The following is a 21,460-nucleotide window of genomic DNA, read 5'->3' as shown; positions in this document are numbered from 1 at the left end:
TGATCAATGTTTTAGAGCTGGCAATAACCTCCCAAGAGCAGGCTCATGGTACAGTTCAAACCCTGATTTGAAAAGGCTGGCTTATTGATTGAATCCTTTTCCAAATGTTTTATGGCTCAGGCTAAAGTGTGGACATATTTTCTGTGCTGGGGTGGCATTGGAGAGTGCAGGCATGCGCTGCTGGGTGGAGACTTACCCCTGGCAGTGTTTTCTGTTCATGGAGGGCATTCTGGGCTTTGATGGCCGACTCACGGGCACAGTAGGTAAGGAAGGCGCAGCCTGCAAAACGAAAAAGAGATAAGATGATCAGCACAATAACTGAATCTCAACGCATGCTTGACCCTCAGCACTGGTAGAGTCAATGCACACTGTAACACAACATGGACTCAGTTAATCAACACTGCACAGCAGCTAGCGCTCAGTGGAGAGAGCTGGCTTAGTCATTCTGCATGGGACACCAAGTAACTGAACACTGAACAAATCTAAATACTAAACATCACTTTTGGCAAAGTCACTGAACACTGCATCTGTAATGGGCCCACCACTGAACAACGGCCTAGTCACTCAGTTCTGAGCAGCCGTGAACAACAACAATGACCCAATAACTCAAACCTGCCCTAAAGCTACCAAAAATAACAGCAATGGCTCAATAACTCAGAATTAAGCCATGATAAATAAAAATATTGGTCCAGGTACTCAACGCTAAGCTACGCTGTGTAACAACACCGGCCCAGTCACTGTGCACTAATGAACACTGAATACCACTGGCCCAGACAGCACACCCCTGGCCTGTGGGGACCCATCAATAGCCTGTCATTAAGTGACCACCCGTCAGACAGCCTGCGAAGGCCCACTCACAGTGAGGGAGCGTGGGATGCTGTGGGTGCTCCCCATAGTCAGTCTAAGTGGAGATCGTACCACCATTGGGAGCTGCTCTGTGCTGCAGAGCCACACAGAGCTGGCCCTACCTGAGCTTCAGCTCCGTAGATCTGCCTCCTCCCATCTCCACTGATCACACTGTGAAACACTGAGCCTCTGTGACATCAGAACAGGGGAGGATTATGGGGGTGGTGGTGGGGGGGGGGGGTGCAGGGGCCTCCAGAGCCACAGCCTTACTGTTGTTGGGGGAAGGCTGGAGGTGCCTGGGGTCCCCTGACACAGCATTAACACCGTGCCACATGACCCCAGGTGACAGTCACACACGGCTCACTTCCCAGTGACACCACCCACCCCCCCCCCCCCCAAATCAGAAAGCTCCCACTGCAGGAGCAATAACAGCACAGAGAGCAGGGGAGGCACTGATGCACTGAATTGTCTGTGGTTTTACATTTCTGTATTTTATGACAGCTTTTGGACAGATTTAAATTTAGGATCACGTACATTTTAGAGATGTAGAAATGTGTGGGATTAGCCCCCACTCCCTATACTGTCTGGCCAGAATACCAGTGGAGAAAGAGTGGGCCTCAATTGCATTTATTATTCAGGTTGTCCATTCTATCACCCTACCCATCCAATTCACGAGTTAATTCAACCCCAGGCATACTGCGTCTTTATTTATACTGTGCTTACATTTTTTTCTCTCTCTCAGCAAAAGCATGCATGTCTGCCACTGGCTCAATCAATTTCCCTGTGACATTTGAACTGTTTCATAAAGCTAGGTCATTGCCGCATCACGTTGTGTCACATTTGCTGGATGGGCCAAAAATAAGGGGAGGGCTTTGGATGAACTGGTCCATTGATAAGTCTGCAAACCTTCCCTGCAGCGTATCCTCTCACTCCACTTTTTGGCAGAGGTGGACTCCATCTTGGGTCGTGACCTCTTGACTGCTTGGCACTGCTGTTGGTGTCAAGAGTTTAACCTTCATCACACAATTCCCACTCCCTGCAGACCGGGCACAATGATTTCCAATAACAACCAAACAAATCAATCAGCCATGGCATGTTTTTCCTCCCTCTGCTGCGGTTCACTCTGGATGCAGTGCAGTTTCATTTTAACATGTGATGAAGGCATGGCATCTAAAAGGGGGTTCAAAGCATATTTACTGTACTTGTTTCACTGCAACATGTGCACGCAACATATTCAAGTAAACTACACTTACGGCTGAAACTTGGAAAAAATTATGCTAAATTGATTGCTCTATAAATTCACTGGGCATCTCAAAACTACAAATGAATGAGAGCCGTAAGAAGAATGAATAATTAATATACAATATACCGACTCCTTTTAACTCCTGTTATGTTTGTCAGTCTACAGCTAGCTTAATCAGCATGTGCAACCCACAGTAAAAAGCTGTAACCACTTTGCAACAGAACAAGCACCCACACCTGCATAAATTACAGGCACTCTGTCGCATACTAAATGCAAAGCATGATGAAATTGTTTGAAACACGACAATAAAACAATTTAACTAGACCCTGCTGACAGAGCATTAAATAAAAGTCACTGTGTAAAAATAGTAAGCTATTTAAATTTGTAGATATCATCTAAGGCCTTATTATGTGCACTTACTTTAGTGGAGTGACCACAGAACTCATCTCTCTCTGCCCTATTCTCCTTTCAGCTGAGTCCCCATATGTAGTGGAGCTGTGAGCTGGCTGTGCACATCAGGTCAGGGAGATGCTGCCGGGTGTCACTCGGGCCCAAGCTCATAGACGTGGCCTGTAATTAAAGGGTCCGCACTTGGGGTGCTACTTTGCTCTGACAACTTCCATTTCCTGGGTTATTTACTTCAGACAAGAATCTGCGTTCCTGGTGCTGGGGAGGCAGAGTGTCTGGTTCAGCACTTTTGGCCCTAATCTGAAAAGTGTGGGTAATTCCTGCTGAGTGCAGGGGTCCTGTTGTCAAACCATGACCGTGCCCCTCACTCTCCTAGCCTCAGCACTAATGCGAAGGCCCTCTCCCTCTTCCGCTCGCTCTGTCTCTCATTCCGGCTCTCGGCCCCACAGGAGCTCGCACCAGCGTAATGAGAAAGCCTGAACTTCCCCTCCCCGTGGCATTTACTTCTCCCAAAACTGTGAAGGTAGCAGAATCAGAGCCAGGCCTGGCACAAGTCTACCCATTCCCTCGCACTTCATTTGCGCTCCGTGTAAAATGTCATCGCCGAGGGTAGATTGCTAGCTTACTTCATTTACTGCTGGATGGCTTGGGGAAAATTAGGCCTTCTGCAGGTTTGCAACGAAACACACAAAATCGGTGCTGATACAATGATTATTAACTGAAACCAGGCTGGGTTTCGAGGGCATTAGTCTTCAGATAGAAAGTTTCCATTGGGGTAATCAAACCCACCTTCCCTATGTCCATAGTTGCTTCTCAGCTCCACTCTTCTTCTCAGACCTTACAAGGCAGCCATGTTTTGGAAAGGAGTTTCTTTTACAAGTGTTCTCACTCATTGTTCTAACGACAATATTTTCTCTGCCCTTGCCTAATTAGCTCATAATGAGTCCCGTAATATAATCAGTACTCTAGCGTAACCTGTAAACCTTAATTAAGTCAGGCATTTTAAAACAAGCCCAACCTCAATCCTCCAAGCAAAGCCCAGAGTCAGGGTGCACACACAGTCTCTTGTAGAGTTAACCGAGGTTCTCTTCTTTTGATTGGAGTGACATTTGTAGAAGAGACACAGAGATTGATCTGTTTATATGCATTCACAGACTTCCTCTGAAAATGGCAAACACAAATCCATAGGAAATACAGTCTGAGGGATAATGTTGAGTCTGAGCTTGCATGAAGCTGTTTGATATAAATAATGAACATAGCTGTGTGCTGCAGAAACATTCAAGTGCATGACAGCTGGTTACCTAGCGTGACATGTACATTCAAATACCTTTTCTACTAAATAATTGTGCATAATGAATTGATAATTTGCTTTCTAGGGAAATTTCCAGGAACATGGTTAGAGAGGACTGGAGAGCTCTGAGCTTTCTTTCCACAAAGTTAAAACTCCCATCATGGTGATTCCCTCAGTGTGTGTGTGTGTGTGTGTGTGTGTGTGTGTGTGAGTGAGTGAGAGAAAGAAAGAGAGGAAATATATACAACCAAACAAAGTGCTTTGTATACTAGCATAAATGCCTTAACGCCCAGACAGCCTATATTTAAATAATTTTGCATAAAATGTATATTTTATTGTGGCTTCAAATAAACCAGAAGTGATTTCAATCTAGGCGTTGCCCAGTTTTCACATTTGCTTTCCTTTTGGCTTCTCCCCAACGTTCACTCTACATCACAGCAAGCGCTATAAATATATCCACCGAGATGCATCCTTTTTGAGGGAACTAATTGACACTGTTTAAGAATGAGGTTTCACGGTGCAGTTAATTTACTTTCTCACTGTTTCCAGAGCAGCTGGAAAGAAGTAGGGTTTAGATTTTCACCAAGCGGAAAGCAATGGGCACATGAATGTCACGTGTTACCGTTTGGTCTCAAGGGTTTACTGTTAAATCGATGCTGCAGTTTCACAGGACCCCCCGAGCTGCAGTCAACACCAACAGGCCAGACAGGCTATCTGGGCATTGTTACATACAGCAGTCACATGAAAACACTACTCATCCATATAGAATGCAAATAGCCATACCATGCCACATACAGAAATTACTATTACTAGTATTGTAAATATTGCTATGAGATGGCTGAAGGTATTAAATTGTTTTTCTGTTATTAATTAATATGACTACAGATGAATCTGATTAATATCAGCTTGAATAATACCACAAACTTCATAATGCTACATTTTTCTCAGAACCACTTACTATGCATTAATGGTTTCATTATCATGTTAAATGTATTATTTTAATATCAAGGGGAAATGCATTTTATATCACCTTCATAGTAGCCAATTTAAGCTCTGGCCTTTTAGAAGTATAATTTTGCAAAAACTGGTTTAACCAATACTACCATGCACAGCTACAGAGGCATTGTGAACAGCCAATTGAACTTGGTAGGGTAGTATTACAAAGGGATATTATTTGCTAACGTTGGTTAGTGAGCTTGTCATAGCTGCAAAGAAAAAGTCTGCACATTGACTTAACTCTAAGCCTTCAAAAAAGCACAACCTTTTAGATTTCGATCAAACTTGAGTTCATTTTGACTTTTGGTTTTGAAGTTTCTCAAGTTTGTCAAGACATTTCAGATATGATCTACAATCTTAACAACCACCAGCTAACGATATGCTGTTGTGAACCTTTTTGCTAATAGTAGCTTTTTAACGTTACTGTTATTATGCTGGCTGCATCAATGTCCTATAGTTTCCAATGCAGACATGGAAAAAACAACAGAAAGGAGCTTATCTCACTTCTATCCCAGAGAGCTTCCGCTTCCTAAACTCAACCCCTGAGAGCTACGAATGAAGAGCACTGCATGCTCATTTGTGTGTCTAGCCATTCATTTCAGTTTTCCTTATAATATTTATGTGCTACCTGCCTGCATGAACAGAAAAAAATATTTGGCTAGCTATTTGTTTGCATTGTGCCTTTTAAAACAAACAGAACAGTCAAAGTTGCATCTCATTGTTTTCAAAACTGGAGACAAAAATTATCATAATTTTGACAAATACTATACAGAAGCTAATGTGATCTTGAAGTGATAATAACGAATAAAAACCAGACCAATGTCATACTTAAAAGCTTTTCTATTATAGTTCATTGACAAAAGAAATACAAAAAAAAAATCCAGCACAGGGGGGGTGACCAATAAAATCGCATTCTAATGACATTCTAGATTGTTCGGTAAAGGACCAGGACACCAACGACGCAGACATCCAACTTTTATGACTGCCGTTTGAATGTCATTACAATTTGGCTAGAATTTGATTTGTGATGATAATATGGAAATGTGATTTGAATGTATTTAAAATGTGATTAAATGCAATTAGTATATGGTTACATGGTGATTATACTTGGTTAAAATGCAGTTATAATGTAGGGAGACTGTGGTTGGAATATAAGTATAAAATGACTAGAATGTAATTCATATGTGGTCAGAATGTTTTTCAAATACGGTTTTAGAAGGTGGTTAAAATGTGATTACAGGATATGCTTAGAATATGATCTGCATGAGGTTAGAAAGTGCTTAGTGTGTTTCTAGAATGACATTAGCATAGTGATAATATATACATGGTTAGGGACAATTCCACAAAAAAATACAATTCAATATTCTCCCACAACAACTTGTGTGTGTATATATATTTTATATAAACAATGTCAAGAGTTGTGGGAGAATATTGAATCATGAATTGTATTTCTTTATTGGAATTGAGTAATTTCATTGCTATGAATCAGTTAATCTCATATCAGCTCTTCACTGCAAACCTTTAAAAAGCAACATACAATTATTATATATATTTAAAATAATTTGATCAATTGTGCTTTTACCATTTTTATATATTATTTTGAAAGAAAAATAAAGTTAGTTTGAAATCATTTGCTCAGTTATGTTGCAGAAATAAATCCTGAAAAGACAAAAGACAAAGAAAAAAGACAAGTTGCAATGCTTAGCTCTACAGCAAAGCCGTAATGTTAACCTTGACTATTACATCAGATAAGCATTAGTTACAACATCAGCCAAGTTACAATATTCAAAACTTTGCATGCAACACTAAACAGTCTCCCAATCAGTGCAGAAGATACTGGTATTGTTAAGTCAAGAGATAAGAATCCTGTACAGCACATGGATGACTTAAAAATGTTCACTTCAACATCTTTGGTGGTCACACTCCTGCATATTGGACTACTTGAGTGGTCAGTCTCATACTCGAAGCATTTAATTTGCTAATTGTGTTTTACTAAAATATTATTCATTAGTAAACACTGCTCAGTTCAAACATACCATCACCCAGTCTTGGGAATTACCCATTATATTGACTGTCAGGGTGATCACATTGTTAAACAAATGTTAAACAAATGTCACACACACACACACACACACACACACACACACACACACACACACCTTACAGGCCTCATCCATATTTATACAGTATATATATTATACTTCAAGAAAATAAACTGATGCTTTTTTTCATGTTAACCCAATGTTAAAATTTTCTTTGAATGAGGCCACTACATACCAAAACTTATTTTGCTTTATTAAAACTACCGTATATTGTGCATGCAATGTCACTACACAGGAAAGATATAAATAAAAGGTAAAATGACTGAAAGTATTGTGCAATCATTTTAAATACAAAGTGCATTAATTCCATTTCCTTGAAAATGCCAGATCCAGTTCCAGATCATGCAATATGCACAATTCAATTCATGGTTTACGTGCCAAAATTCTAATTCAATCCCAATTCAAACAGTCAGACAGTCTCCTTTTTACTTTCAATTCCAGAACTTCAGATTTAAAATCATGGTAAATTCTCCACTTCATTAGTGAATTCAAGAACTGTTCCATGAATTTCGATTTAAATTGACCCTAACCCTGACATGATGCCACGACAGAATGGCAGCGACGACAGGAAAATGAATGAAAAAATGGCAAAAACTGAATAATACTAATAACAAAGAAAATACATTGCCTATGCACCATCAGAGCTTGGCCCTCTAATATTAGCAAAATAACACTACAGAAAAAGGTGCACAACTGACCAAGAAAGGAACAGTAATTATCAGTCCAGGTGGTCATGCAAAACAACATGTGCCACATTTTAATTACATCAGTGTAATACTTGGTAACAACAATCATCAACATCACAGTTCTATAAAAGGCGTGTTTTGTAAAGCAGATCACTGCCACTGAGGAAAAGAGCAGAGGCATTTAATAAGGTCTCTGTATCACACACTTCTGATTGTGCAGGGGGACATCTCAGCAGTGTGGCCCCAAATTACCAAAAGCATACAGTATGAATATTCCTCATAACAAAACTGAATTCTGTTCCATTGCATTTAAAATCCAATTAGGCCATTGTCATGGGACCCTCAGGACCCACATCTAGTGAATAATCAAAGATCGATCAAGAAAATCAAGTAAATGTGCCGGTTGGAACAAACTGCAATGCAGTCAAGAACAGAAGTGAAAATACAGCAAGGAGGCAACAGCAAAACCCATGATAGCCCACACTTTATAATCCAGCTCTGAGTGGGAACTGCCAGCAGTATGTTGGCATCTTTCTGACCAATCAGAGGGTGGGCAAGCTAGGGAGGGCAATCACCTGCAGTGGTGTGGTTATTGTTGGACCACACCCGATGGTATGCACAGTGCATGGAGAGCCTTCACAGTGGGCTGCAGCCTGCCTCTCTCCCTTCTTCTCCATGGTATGGAGGCAGTCTTTAGGGAGAGGCTGACAGGCAGTCAGTGATGTCATGCCAGCAGCGCAGCGATGGCAGCTTAACCTATTTTCGGAAATACCACAGATTCTATTTATAGCCCTGCTGAGCAGCGCACGTCCCCCTGGTGGATCCAATATGTTTTCCAATATTTCTTCCCTTTTTTGTTAACGGCATTTTCAAAGACAAAGGGGAGGGGAGAGGTAATCAAAGATGCTGTTGTTTTAATGTTCATAATAAACTGCGTTTGGTCTGCCATTGACTGACAAAATTTCAACATCACAAAAGTTTGCCTCTGATTCTCATGCTGTTCCTCATATTATTGTTATTATTGTGATGATGATGATGATGATGATGATGATGATATTGATGATGATGATGATGGATATTGTTAATACTATTACTACCAATAAAACTATTACTACCACAAAACTACTCCTTCTACTAATAGTAATCAAATCATTTCTTCTTCTTCTTCTAGCATTATTCAGGGGACAGTGATTATGCTATACCACTGTTAAACCTGCCCTCTGCTCCGCCCCCTCCATCTCTTTGTTTTCAGTTGTTTCCTCCCTGGATTGGATATGGCTTTAAACCTGTCAGTAAGACGACACTAAACCACCGACTGTCCCCTCTCAGAACACCTCAGGATTAAAGTAGCCATTTGTGTCTGTGGTTCCGACAAGCACTTTATCTCTTTCAGTCCATCTACCCATTGTTCCTGTCCATGTGTCTGTCGATCATTCTTATTCCAGCCACGTCTGTGTTACATGCGTGTACAGCACTGAGAGCTTGCTCATCACGATAAACACAGTTGGCACACAATGCTTTATTGACTGCATATTTTTTTCACCACCGTAGCCCCTTGTTTGTTCTGATCTCCTGTAAAATCACAATTTTCCATGGACGCCAGAGGAAATGCTCCTGCAATTTCTCTCAATCAAAATCAAATTGGAGCATAGCCAGCAACAATCAAAATGAAGAAAAATAAATTCACATCACAGAATTCACATTCTACAACACAGCCTCCCATCGCTTCATATCACCGTTTGTATCACAGACTAATCAATACCACAGTGCAGGGACTGAAATGTTTTAACTGTTGTCGTTTGTCATTAAAAAAATATCTTTTGTTACCAAGTCTAATCACAGCTTGCTTCAGCTGACACCAGGGGCTAGAGGACCCTCAATGGGCAAGAAGCTATGAGAGAGGCATGACAGGTATCTTATTATATTCCCAGCTTGTATAAAAGAAGCTTTATCGCATGAGTTCTCCTGAACCATTATGAAATAGAAAGGGATTATAACAAAACATTACATTACAATCCCCTCATTGTTGTTATTTCATGTTCTCTCCCAAAATAAATCTGCCTGACCAGCCTACAACACAACATTAAAAGGAAAAGGTGTTATTCAGATAACCAACCCAACCCCCTCCTCCTCCTTCTCTCAATCTCTCTGTTTCTTTCTTTCTCTCACTCTTATACACTCTATCTATTTATCTACCAATCTTTCTCTCTCAGTGTTTTTACATTGCAAAATATTCCAGAGGGAAGAATGCATCTACAGGCCCACTGTCCCGAAGTAATGTATTTTCCTCCAACAAAACCTCCACCCAAAATTGAGTAATTGCAATGTTCCTTGATGGGTGATGCAGTGATCATCAAAGGCAACTGTTCAGAGGAATTCAGAAATACATAAATAATAAGACTAAATGTTAATACATAAATAGGAGTTAAGTAAAAAATCTAAACATACTATTCAGAAAATATACATGTACCTCAAAATCTCTAAATATAGACTGGACAGCACAAAAGAACAAAAACCATAATAATGGTGAAATAAATATTATTAATTGCACTTAAATGTTATATATTCTTTTTTTGGTTTCTGACAATGGTAGAAGTACATTTTCAGGGTACCTACAAGCATGAGTTTTAAATTGAGTTTAAATGCAAAAAAAAGCGCTATATACAGAGGAAGAGCCTGGCTCCACACTTCTATTAAGTCACTGGCAATTCCTTAAGTGCAGTGTACCCCAACATGACATGACAAGACATGACAGTAAAACTCAAATATATATTTAATTTAATTTTTTTTTTTAATTGAAAATCAAACCTGTTTGGAAAATAGAGGGTTTTCTTTGTAATTCAGAGATCATTTTGCACATTTAAACTGAGGAGACTCTGCCACACAGTCAGCCCCTCCCTTCATGCCCATGCTAACATCACCCCAGGTAAACAGGTGAAGTCTGAGGTGGCCCTGCAAACATAAACCAGCATATCTGCACGCTCCTTTGGCTTTCTGTGGGCTGCACTGCCTAATTGTGCCATGATGGCTGTCCCAGTGGAATGACTCCACTGAACATTGTTTGCTGGCAAAAAGGAAACCTGTACATTGGAGTTACAATACAAATGGGCAGCCCTGTCAGACCTACTGCTACAGTAGATGTCAGGGAAAAACACAGCAGAGGAATCGGAGAACCCAATGACAGCATAACACTAAATCAAACAGCCAGTGGCATCCTTCCGGTTTTCACCACGGAACCTTCTAACGCATGTTATGGAAAGACCAGCCAATTACAGTCTGCCTGTAGACAGTGTGAAAAAAATTGGTACAAAATGGTTGTACGTGGTGTTCATAGTTGCACAACATCAACTACCTACACCACATATTACATATACAACCCTCTAAACAAAAGTGTGAGTAGAATGGAAATTGGTTCAATTTGTGGTAAGAATTCAGCACAGCTGAAAGGATGCCCCTATACCAGCGTAGGTATCCAGCAAACAAGTGTGAGCTCATCTTGAAGTCAAGGCTCTCAGCTACTGTCAGATCCAGTTGAAGTGCTGCATCTTTTATGAGAAGACCCTGTTGCTCATTACAATATTTACAGACATTTCAGTGATGTCTGAATGGAGGTTTATTATTGCATTAATGGGGTCTGGTTGCTTTCCTCACGGCCCAGACCCAAGCCAACATCATTTTTCATAATAATGAATAGGACAGAGCAGGCAGAGGCGGGGAGCGGAAGGAGGGGACTATGCGTTATTCCGACAAAACTGATCTCGTTCAGAAGGGGTGGGGGTGAAAGGGTATTAGCGAAAGTTTAATCAAATCAAATTAACAATCTGCTGCTGGCCAGAGAAAGATGATTTATAGGCACATCGAGAGAGAAGAGGGTGCTTGTATGTCTCCCTCTCAGCGCTTTCCTGATGGTGTGACCGTGAGTACATACCATGATCACTGCCCACAGTCAGGGCATAAAATCTCTTCAGTGTGTGATGGAAAGGCAAGGTGTTTGCGCTTTGTCTTGCGATGCTTGACATACTATGTAATGTAGGTGTAATTCATCATTGTGAAACAACCCCCTGACAAAACATTAGTCCTTTTTGTGAGTGGCATACGGAGGGTGTGCTTTAAAAAAGGAATCCGTTACAAAGAACATGTGGCAGAGATAGCCATGTGTTTACCAATTGATTTGCTTCGCGTTGATTTCAAATTTCATCACAATACATTACATTTGTATTTTATCCTGCCTGCAGCTGACAAAAGGGAATCCGTGTACTGTTGTCTGCAGTGCATTGCTCCCAGCTATCTTACCTGAAAAGATCCTCTAGGAAATACACACCATGTTCTTCAACCCTCTTGACGGACAGAGAAATAGATTCAACATGACTATTTTGACTGCCCTGAATCCTAATGTAATTCTGAATTCCTCAGGGAAGAAGATATTTAAGCACACCTTTTTCTAATCCAGGAGATCTGAGTGAAGAGACGCAGTACATTAGTTTTGTCAACTTTCTATGCCAGCTGTAACCTCCATGAGGCTGGCAGACCTTTCTCATAAAACTGTATTACTGTGGGCCTGTGTGCTCACACCACGCTGTCCTGCTCTGTCCTGCACTCTCTCAATGCACAGCCACGACACCACACAGCCTATCTATCAGACACCATATAAAAAAAATAAAACTAGAATAAATATTTTATTTGATTATTCCCACGATTTAATGTGCTTCTGCCTGGCTCGGGTCTCCAGCAATAGCTCCCGTCCATTTATGAATGCATTAACACAATGATCCAACGACACTCGCTTAATATTGACACCAGGATGCAGTGGCAGTCGACAGAGAGTGGCGGGGTTTGCGTTTTCTGTCCGCTGTGCTGAATCACTCCTGCTTTCCTTTCTCTGTTCCTGCTCTCGCACAGCAACGAGCCTCCGTGTATATCTGCAGCAACGGCCCCTTGCCTCATTGTCCGTCTGGGGAAATTCATTAACGTCCTCTCAACACTAAATTTCTATTCAGAGAGGCTTGTCTGATGATTTAGATGTAGGTAGAGGCTATGGAACAACTAACCCACTGCTATCTGCACACATAACACTGCACATCCAATGAAACATGCTTACCATTGAAAGAACATGTAATTTTCATAACTGATGTGACTACCCGCAAGCTTTATTCTCAAATGTTACTTCAGTTTTAATTTCATTGCAGTGGTTCATTTCACCAATATCCTAGGCATCAGGGAGGTGCTCATGTCAAAACATACATCCCTTTCACTACAACCAGATACAACATCATATAAACCTGCCCTATGCATTTACAAAGAACAATAAATAATCCACTTCAAATAACAGACTACACAAAACAATAAATAGGAACTAGCTAAATGCCAGTCATATCATTTTGTAAGGTGTAACTGCATGTAAATAGGGTAAAAAAAAGTTTGTTAAATGATGAATATAACACACACTCATAAAATACAAACACTAATTATTTGACATAACTGGCAGGTCATTATCATTATGTGTATAAAGGTATCAATCATTATGAAGAGAGAGAAAGTAAACTGGGTTTTTTTAATGGGAAAATGTAGTCGGTTTGGGAAAGCAACCAGTTGATCAGCCGAGAGACAGACACCTCAGACAATGCAAGTCTGCTAATCCTCTCGAGCAGAGTTATGATGGCAATACATTATTATCACGCTTTACAAACTAATTCCATGTTTTCCCCAGGGGATTACTGGAAAATTCAGGCACAAAGACAGGAAGCAGAACCAAATGAATGCGAATGTAACATAAATTAAAACAACCAATATATTAAACACAGCCCAATACGTTATGCTACACTGTACAACAAGTGCTTCGACCTTTGTTTAAAAATTTCACTGTCACTAGATTTGATGCACTGAGTAGTTCATTCCAACACCTGTCATCTGGCCAATCACCATGTGCAGTGATAATATAATGTTGTGTTGTGTGATTTATGCTGTCGTGTATTAAATGCCCAATCACTGTCTGACATCACAATTCACGCTTGTCAGCTTCCCCTTTTTTCGTTCCGCCTCAAGAGCATTAAGTAAATGGCATGTTATGTGTATTATGTGAAAAATTACTTCGAATTATTAATGTATTAGGCTATTTACATACACATAAAACAATAATTAACAGCACTGTATAGAGAGTATACAGCAAGCTGAGTTCTAGCAAACTGGGACACAGCGACATTTACATTTCTCTCATTTATTAATATGATCCAAATATCATCAAATACTCTCTTTGAAAGTCCCATGAAATGCAGCCCACCACTGACAAAAAAATTATTTTTTGTGGTATTTTTATATATATTATATATATATATATATATATATATATATATTATATGTTTATATTTATATATATATATATATATATATATATATATATATATATATATATATATATGTATATATTTATATGGCTGCCTGATGGTCAAAGCAGCTCCCTCAAGCTAACCGGAGTACCTTTGCATCACCACTAGATGGAGAAAGGCTCTGATAAGGGCATCCATCAAAGAGCATTCAGCCCCGTGACAGTGTTTGCCCTTGTTTTATATCTAATCTGGTATTTGAAAATCTAGGCATCCAAAATGTTGGTTTTCCATATTGCAAATACATGTTGCACTTGCTTGTCACTGAAATAAATACATAATAATAATAAACTGAATAGTAAATAAGGTCCACAATTATTTTGTTTAACAGCCATGCTGCTGACAGTTTGCAAATATTGTTTGTACAGAAAATGTGTGGTCTACCTTTGCAAACCCCTGCAGAAAAATGCATTTAACATCTTACATCTTAAAAAGACAATAATTTAGCAGGCCCTTAAATCACTCATTCTGTGTAGTTATTTTTTCAACTTACTTACTGTGCCACACCATGTCGTGAATGGCCTGGCAATATTTAGTCACATGTATATGCCTGAGGAAATATGTAATGTAATGGAATTTTAAAATCTAACTTTGAGCTTTTGAGCTAAAAAATAAATAAGTAGCCCTTGGCCACCAATGTTGTGGCTTATTTTGGTACCAGTTAAATCAAACGTCCACACTAGTTGGCACGTCGAAAGGAATAGCCAACTAAGTTAGTTTTGATGTCAATAAGACCCATTTATGTATGAAAAACTATATTTTTAAAGTCGCCTTACTTCGCCTCTAAAATGTACACAAAAAAGAATAGATCCAGCAATGGCTGTGATAACAAAATGAATTGAACTTGATACCATACTTACAAATATTTTGCCCTTGAAATTATTCAGCAGTATCTCTCTAGAAGTATAAAAACATTTTGAATACATCGGTGTGACAGACTTCAAATTTGCAGCATTACGCCACAACTATGATATTGAGACAAGACCAGGGCGAAAGTTCCAAAGTGTCAAAACTACGATTAAAGAGACTGGCGTTTTCCTTCTCTGCGGCCGATACACTTCAGCTATATGCAGCGCATTGTAATCTTTAAACAAAATAGAAGAACCGTTCCCTGTCTCAGCTTGTTACGTTCCTTAGAATTCAACAGCTTCCACTCTTACGAGCGCCTTCTTGCTGTTAACTTGAGAGCCGGCACACGCCATGCGAAGAAAAAAGAACTGCGCGTTCTAATCATTTTATCGATGTAAATGCCAAACCCCCCATTTTTCAGTAAACTAATGTCAAAGCATTGCACTTTTATTTATTTAAAACAGTATTTATTATTATTATTATTATTATTATTATTATTATCTTCGACGTCATCATGGTTAGATAACTAAAATAAACCGACATATTACTGTGCCATTCATGGCTGTGGGTTTTCGTGAGTGTGTCATATACTGTACTATTTATAATTTATGAATCTATTCACATATGATTTCTATATTAAAAATAAATATCCGGTTTAAGATGTAATCCGAATCAATTCGCACGCTGGATGAAAAATGTTGCCTGTTAAGCACAATCTTTTCAACTGTCCATTTATATTCACATTTCTACAATTCCACTTAAAATGTTTTCGGTCAGAATGTGGGGCAATAAAATTCATGTCCTACCGTCCTAATAATCAGTCTTTTAAAAAGCTTGACTTCATTCCTTTAAGATTTTGTTTCAATTCACATGGAAAAAAATCACTTAGGGGAAACACGATGGTGTTGTTGCGCATAAATATAATTATAACAATACAGATCTAATCACAATAACTGCCTTCCATTATGAATGTAAATGGCGTCTATGTGTACGATAGACTGGTATATCAGCGCCTTGTCTTAGCATTAACATCTTTTGTATTTACAGTCTCGCATTCTAAGCCCTCCTCCTGCACTCACAGCATCAGATCACTGACTGGGTCCGGAGAGATGTCCATTACGTTTAATCTGAATATGGCTCGCACCAAAGTCTTCCGTTCGTACCGGATTTCGCCGTCAAAATATGTTTTTATGTTGCTGCTTGCCAGTACTTCAGCTGCACATGGTGGGATGTTTAAGAAAGCACACGGATAAATAAATGATGCGCCCCCTCCGCCACAGAAGGGACAAGAGGGGGGAAGGCTCTTTAAAAATGCATCTCTCTTAAGCGTCTATGCCCCAGTTCTGAGAGAGCGTAATAAAAATACAATTCAATTGCAAAGGAGCAAGGTGGGAGGGAGGGGAATGCATTTTGAATACAGTATCGCCGTGCTTTGAAATATCTGCAAATATTTCTTTTATGATATGGCAATATGTAGCCCTATACCATAAACCTCGAATGTTTACCAATTCATGTATCGATATGTTATAGACAAACAACGGACGAGTCAGCGTGTTGTGATATTGTTTAAAATCTAGCTACCTGTTTAGATCACTCAGGAAAACGCTACAACGGTTTGTATGTAGCTTAGAGATATAGCGTTGCAAGAGCCACGGGAAAAATGGGACCACCAATCTGCCTTGCCATGGTTGCAACATGCATAGTTTACGATACAATACACGCACTTTACGCACCAACTCAATCACTTGCTGGTTCCATAAAAATAGATAGTTGTACCAAATAAATTAATGTTCCTGAATTAAAGCAAGAGAAATTTCAGAGCATTTGGTATGTACAGACGCACACACCGAGGAACCTGGCTGGCGATGTATGACACTATTTACATTGCCAGTTAACCATTAAACCTAATTATATAGGCCTAGTTAGCTATATAGTTTGCGGGACACACACACGTTACCTTTGTGCATCCCGGTGTATCGGTCCTTCAGAACTGTCAATTCGTGGATTTTCCCAAACTGTTCGAATAGAGGTTTCAGGTCTTTTTCCTCTAGGTTCCGCGGTATTTGCCCGATAAACAGCTTTATGGCATCTTGGTCTTTCATGTTGCCGCTGTCCGGATGAATGGAAATGGATTCTGACCCGTTCATGGGTTTTGGAAATGTGATCTGAGAGTACTGGTGCTGGTGCGGGATCAGTAGTAGTGGATGTTGGGTCGGTGCTGCCCCCGGTCCAGTGAAAACCAGGCTGGTGTGAGCGGGATGGGGCTGCTGTGGCTGCTGCTGCCGTCTTGTTTCAGTCTGAGTGAATCTGGCCATTCTGAGCTGGGAGCAGACTGGATAATAATGACAACACACACACACACACACTGAGAGAGAGCAAGCACTCAGCTGGAAACCCAGGCTCACTTTCTAGCCGACACACAACACACTCGCACACACATAGTACAAGAAAAGGGGAGGGTGAGGGGGAGAGCGTTCCAGATAGCGTCCCATTACCCGCTCTTGTGCGACACCCACAGGTGAAACTATGCTAGTGCAACAGTGACTGACTGAGATACACTTTCTGCTTTTTCTCCAGTGCCCTGTCTTAAAGAACCAGTTCAAAGCATCTATCCTGGACTGCTTAATGGCACAGCAGTCGTCGAATCAATGTTACCAGATTGGAGTTGAAGAAGGAGTTGTCCACAAAGGTCAAAAGCAGATTGAAAGAAAGGCTGAGGCTGAACGTAAGACATCATCATGCAGTCGAGTGGGAGAATGTCGTAGGCCTACAGATCAATACAGAAAAATACTTTAGCTATGCTCATGCTTGGACATGCTAATGCTAGATAAAACTGTCTGTGACAAAGGTAAACTTAGTAAACATACCCTGTGTCCAGATCAGAGCTTTCAGTTTGTCAACCCCTTATGAGATTTGCGCTGTATCCATTTTATGTTGGGGATTATGAAGCATTTGTTTATGCCTGTTGTGTTGTCTCCATAGGATACCACAATAAACTGCAACATACACACATACAAGTTAAAGTGCAGTTTCTGTAAAGTATTATCATGCTGGTGTGAATAGGGGGGCTGTGCAAAGTCCTAATACCACTCATACTTAGTAGTACTTTAGTAGGGGCATGTCATATCCATGCGTTTAGCAGCAGTATGGTAGTAATCTCCTTTCTTTATATAAATGTGTGAATTATCTGTAGTCCTAATCAACACAATGCCTTTCCACCCTGCACCACTGAAATACAGCACAAATGAGTTATGAACCACTCTTTTATAACTCAGCTACCCTCTTTTCTGAAACAGGTGATTCATACAAATAACAGCCAGCCTAGTCTAAAGCTCGAGGCACAGAGTTCCTCATGGGTAAATGGCCATTATGAGATGCACAACCACAAGCATAATACTGTGAGCTCATGAATCAGCGCTGGTAAGCCTAGTGGTTCCACAAGTACTGAAGAATTCATCTAAAGGCTCCCTCAAAAGAAGTGACACCTGACCTGATCTGACCCTATCTGTATTGTTCTGTAAAAGCTTAAGTGTGCCTTCTCACTCACATCAGATAAGACCAGGCTGATAGCTCTATAGAAGCAATGACAGTGACCAAGCATAACGGTAAGTGGTGTCTTAGAGAGGACTGAATCCCTTCTAAGGATCCAGTCCTCTCTAAGACATCTCCCAATTTTAGAATGGATGAAGCAGAGAGCTCATTTTACCATTAGAAACAGCGCAAGGATAGCAACTGAAAAAAGGTTCCCCAGCAGTTTTAGGTGTCGGTCATTAAGTATAGTTAGCTAGAACTCTGCTCTTGTGAATATTTGTGAGTCAATAAATATCAAATATTTAATATTTAAGACATTAAATATTAAATGGTCTAATTATTAATATTAAAGTTTTTTTCACTTCTGTAAGGTGAGGAAAGGGCAGAGGAGGAGAAAAAAGAGGATCATGCAAAGGGGAAATAGCATGTTAGCTAAGATTTAACACATAAAACAAGTGTTACAGTATGTTGCAGTACAATTCTAAACAAATGCTGTATGTTAACTGAAAGCGACGGAGTTGTTCACCCTTGATTATACTTTGATTCATTGCATGTGTGTACGCATTAACAAATAACAGTTCTCAAGTTAATTTATTATTGTGAGACTAGGCTTAAAGATGTATTTTTTGGGTACAAACCTTCAAATTCTTTTCAGTTTCTTACTCTCCCTTACATTCAATGAAGAGGATGGTCTCTCGCTTGGACTGTGGCACATTTACCCCCCATCAGCACTTGAGAACACAACACATCATGCCTTTCACTGAGTCCCTGGCCCCTGGTACAGAGTGTACCAGGCAGGGCTGGATAAATGAATACCTGGTACAGGAAGATGCTGCTCTCAAACTTATAGCTGTGCGCTGACCACTCCAGGCTAACGCAGACCAGAAAATATAGGAATTACTCTACCTCTTTCTCTTTCACCGTGAAATCAGGGCCAATATCTCATGATCATAGAGAAATAGAGAAAAAGACTGACTGCCTGTTATGCCCTCAAATTAATAATCCGTCTTCTTTCACTCTTTTCCAAATTGCAAGATAAGTAGATCTGTAAAAATATGTCACACCTCAGAACTCCTCCAAGTAGGTCTAATCCATTATAACTATGCAGAAGCACTCTATAGAAAAAAAAACTCTGCTCACATTAATCCTGAACATGATAACATTAGATGTGACATTTCAATGTCAGGACATCAGATAAAATGTACATATTTATTTTCACTTAAGATACTTCTACAATGGAAAGTAAACATTACTTATTATATTGTCATGCTTGGACCTCTTGAAGGGAGCTATGCTGCTCGTCTGGATGGTGTGGGTGGAAATCACACGACAAGGAATGTTCCGTTTGTGGACTTTACTGAACTTCAGCAGATGAGTACAGAACATACAGCCGTACACATCAATGAAGGCGGTTATACAAGGTTGCGGTCTCCAGCTCGGGCACAGAACAGCTAGCTAGCACTGTCCATGCGATGAGTCGTGAGCACCGTCATTCAACCTTAACTGGTGGGATCTCACTATGCCCTTTCTATGTCATTGTGTCACGCTCCTAACAAATCAACATGCTTCATTCAACACAAGCAACACATTTTGTAAGTGGAGAGAGAGAGGACAAACTTATGTGAACTGCCTTACAATATGTATATATTATACTATATTGTTAATATTATAATAATATAAATCTGATAGAAATAAAGGCAGAAAATGGTATAGGCGACAGGGACAAACTGTAAATTATAGCTTGTATGTGCTTACCACCTATTTTAACTTTATCATTATTAAATCAATTAGGTAAACTTACTTACTAGCTAACACAGCACAATCTGATTGACCATTTGGGAGTCACACCTTCATTCCACCTCGCGGCTGGTTGTAGCCTTACTTCCAGTTCATTTCCACCCCAAGTGTCAGGCATCTGTAAAGCCGAAATTGCTTTTGTGCACCCAAATGAGCTAACCTTTAACAAACTGCAATGGTGTTTAAATTCTGCATTTGGACAAAAAAAAAATCAAGGACTGGGTTCATTGGCAATGGATGAGACCATACGAGCTGTCGCCATCCATTTACCTCAATATAACTGATTAGTGGATGACGCTACAGTAGCTACCTGCTCTCAAGACATTGGCACAGCTTTCTTTCAAATTCCAGAAAAGACTACAATAATACAGTGCATTGATCCCTGTGCAACATATCCATAATTCCTTATAGAAGCACCTTAAGCCGTAGTATCATCTCCTACCCCACATTGTTTGCAACACATAATAATAACCAGTCACTGTTTTCATTAAGTGCCATGTCAAAATGAAATATAGAAAAAAAATGCTTCCTGTTGGACTAATTAAAGAAAGTTCAAGTCAATGAATTAGTTCTTCAAAAGCTACAAGTAATGTGACACAGGAGACTACTACTGCCTTAGGGCTTATCATCTCAAGGTGCATGCCGGTTCTCTTTACAGTATGTGTTTGCTGTCAGGCCTTGTGTGTCTGACAATCCCTGTCTCATTTCATTCATTAAAACACCCTTCACTCACATTAGTTAGTGTGGGTGAATGAAAAATGATCTACTCTGCTAAGACGTGTAAAGAGACACATTTAAACAAAATAAGGTCACTGACATAAATTGTTTTACTTGGTATCAGTTACAATGTAGGTTTTGTACAATAAATAGCCTAAAGCTATTGACTAAACACGAAGGTCTCTGGGTCTGCTTGCTTTCAATATTTTTTGATCATTATTGTTTTTGTTCCATGTAAACAGAAAGAGTGCGAAAATAAAAATAGATTTCATGTCTACCAGGAACCTCTTTGAATATACAAATGAAACAGGCCATTAGGTCTGGATGTAAATTAGATCCAAGCGAAAGACAGCACATCGCACCTTCGCTGATCTCAAAGGGTGATTCATACTACTCTGTGTGTTCATCCAGTGGCATATTCAACTGCCGTTCATCCATCATTTTTATCTTGTCTACTGCTTCATATGCGCTCCATTTCTGTAGCCTTATTTATTTTGCAATGAAATAATGATATTCACTCACATTTCACTCACATCTGTCCTTCTAGCTGCAATGTTTCTCCACTTTCCTGTCCTCATGATGGCTTTCTGAAAAAAAAAAAAAAGACAAAAACT

The 21,460-nt window shown here is 39.8% G+C and overlaps 1 protein-coding gene across 8 annotated transcripts in view; it reads right to left on the bottom strand.

The window, feature by feature from the left end:
• Positions 1-17,229, bottom strand: part of celf5a (cugbp, Elav-like family member 5a) — a 156,042-nt gene extending 138,813 nt beyond the window's left edge. For 7 of the 8 annotated variants that reach the window (XM_036522267.1, XM_036522269.1, XM_036522270.1 and 4 more), the window contains exons 1-2: positions 16,759-17,229; positions 197-279 (exon numbers count right to left, since the gene is read on the bottom strand). In XM_036522267.1, the coding sequence (XP_036378160.1) occupies positions 197-279; positions 16,759-17,116 (441 nt within the window). In that variant the 5' untranslated portion in view covers positions 17,117-17,229. Of the gene's footprint in view, positions 1-196; positions 280-15,880; positions 15,923-16,758 lie in introns of those variants that run through there. The other variant, XM_036522272.1, reaches the window with a different exon arrangement.
• Positions 17,230-21,460: the final 4,231 nt, after the last annotated feature.

The sequence above is a fragment of the Megalops cyprinoides genome, chromosome 2, assembly GCF_013368585.1.
Source record: "Megalops cyprinoides isolate fMegCyp1 chromosome 2, fMegCyp1.pri, whole genome shotgun sequence".
Classification (NCBI taxonomy): Eukaryota; Metazoa; Chordata; class Actinopteri; order Elopiformes; family Megalopidae; genus Megalops; species Megalops cyprinoides.
The sequence above is the reverse complement of the archived record's forward strand: the minus strand, read 5'-3'. Positions and strand labels throughout refer to the sequence as shown.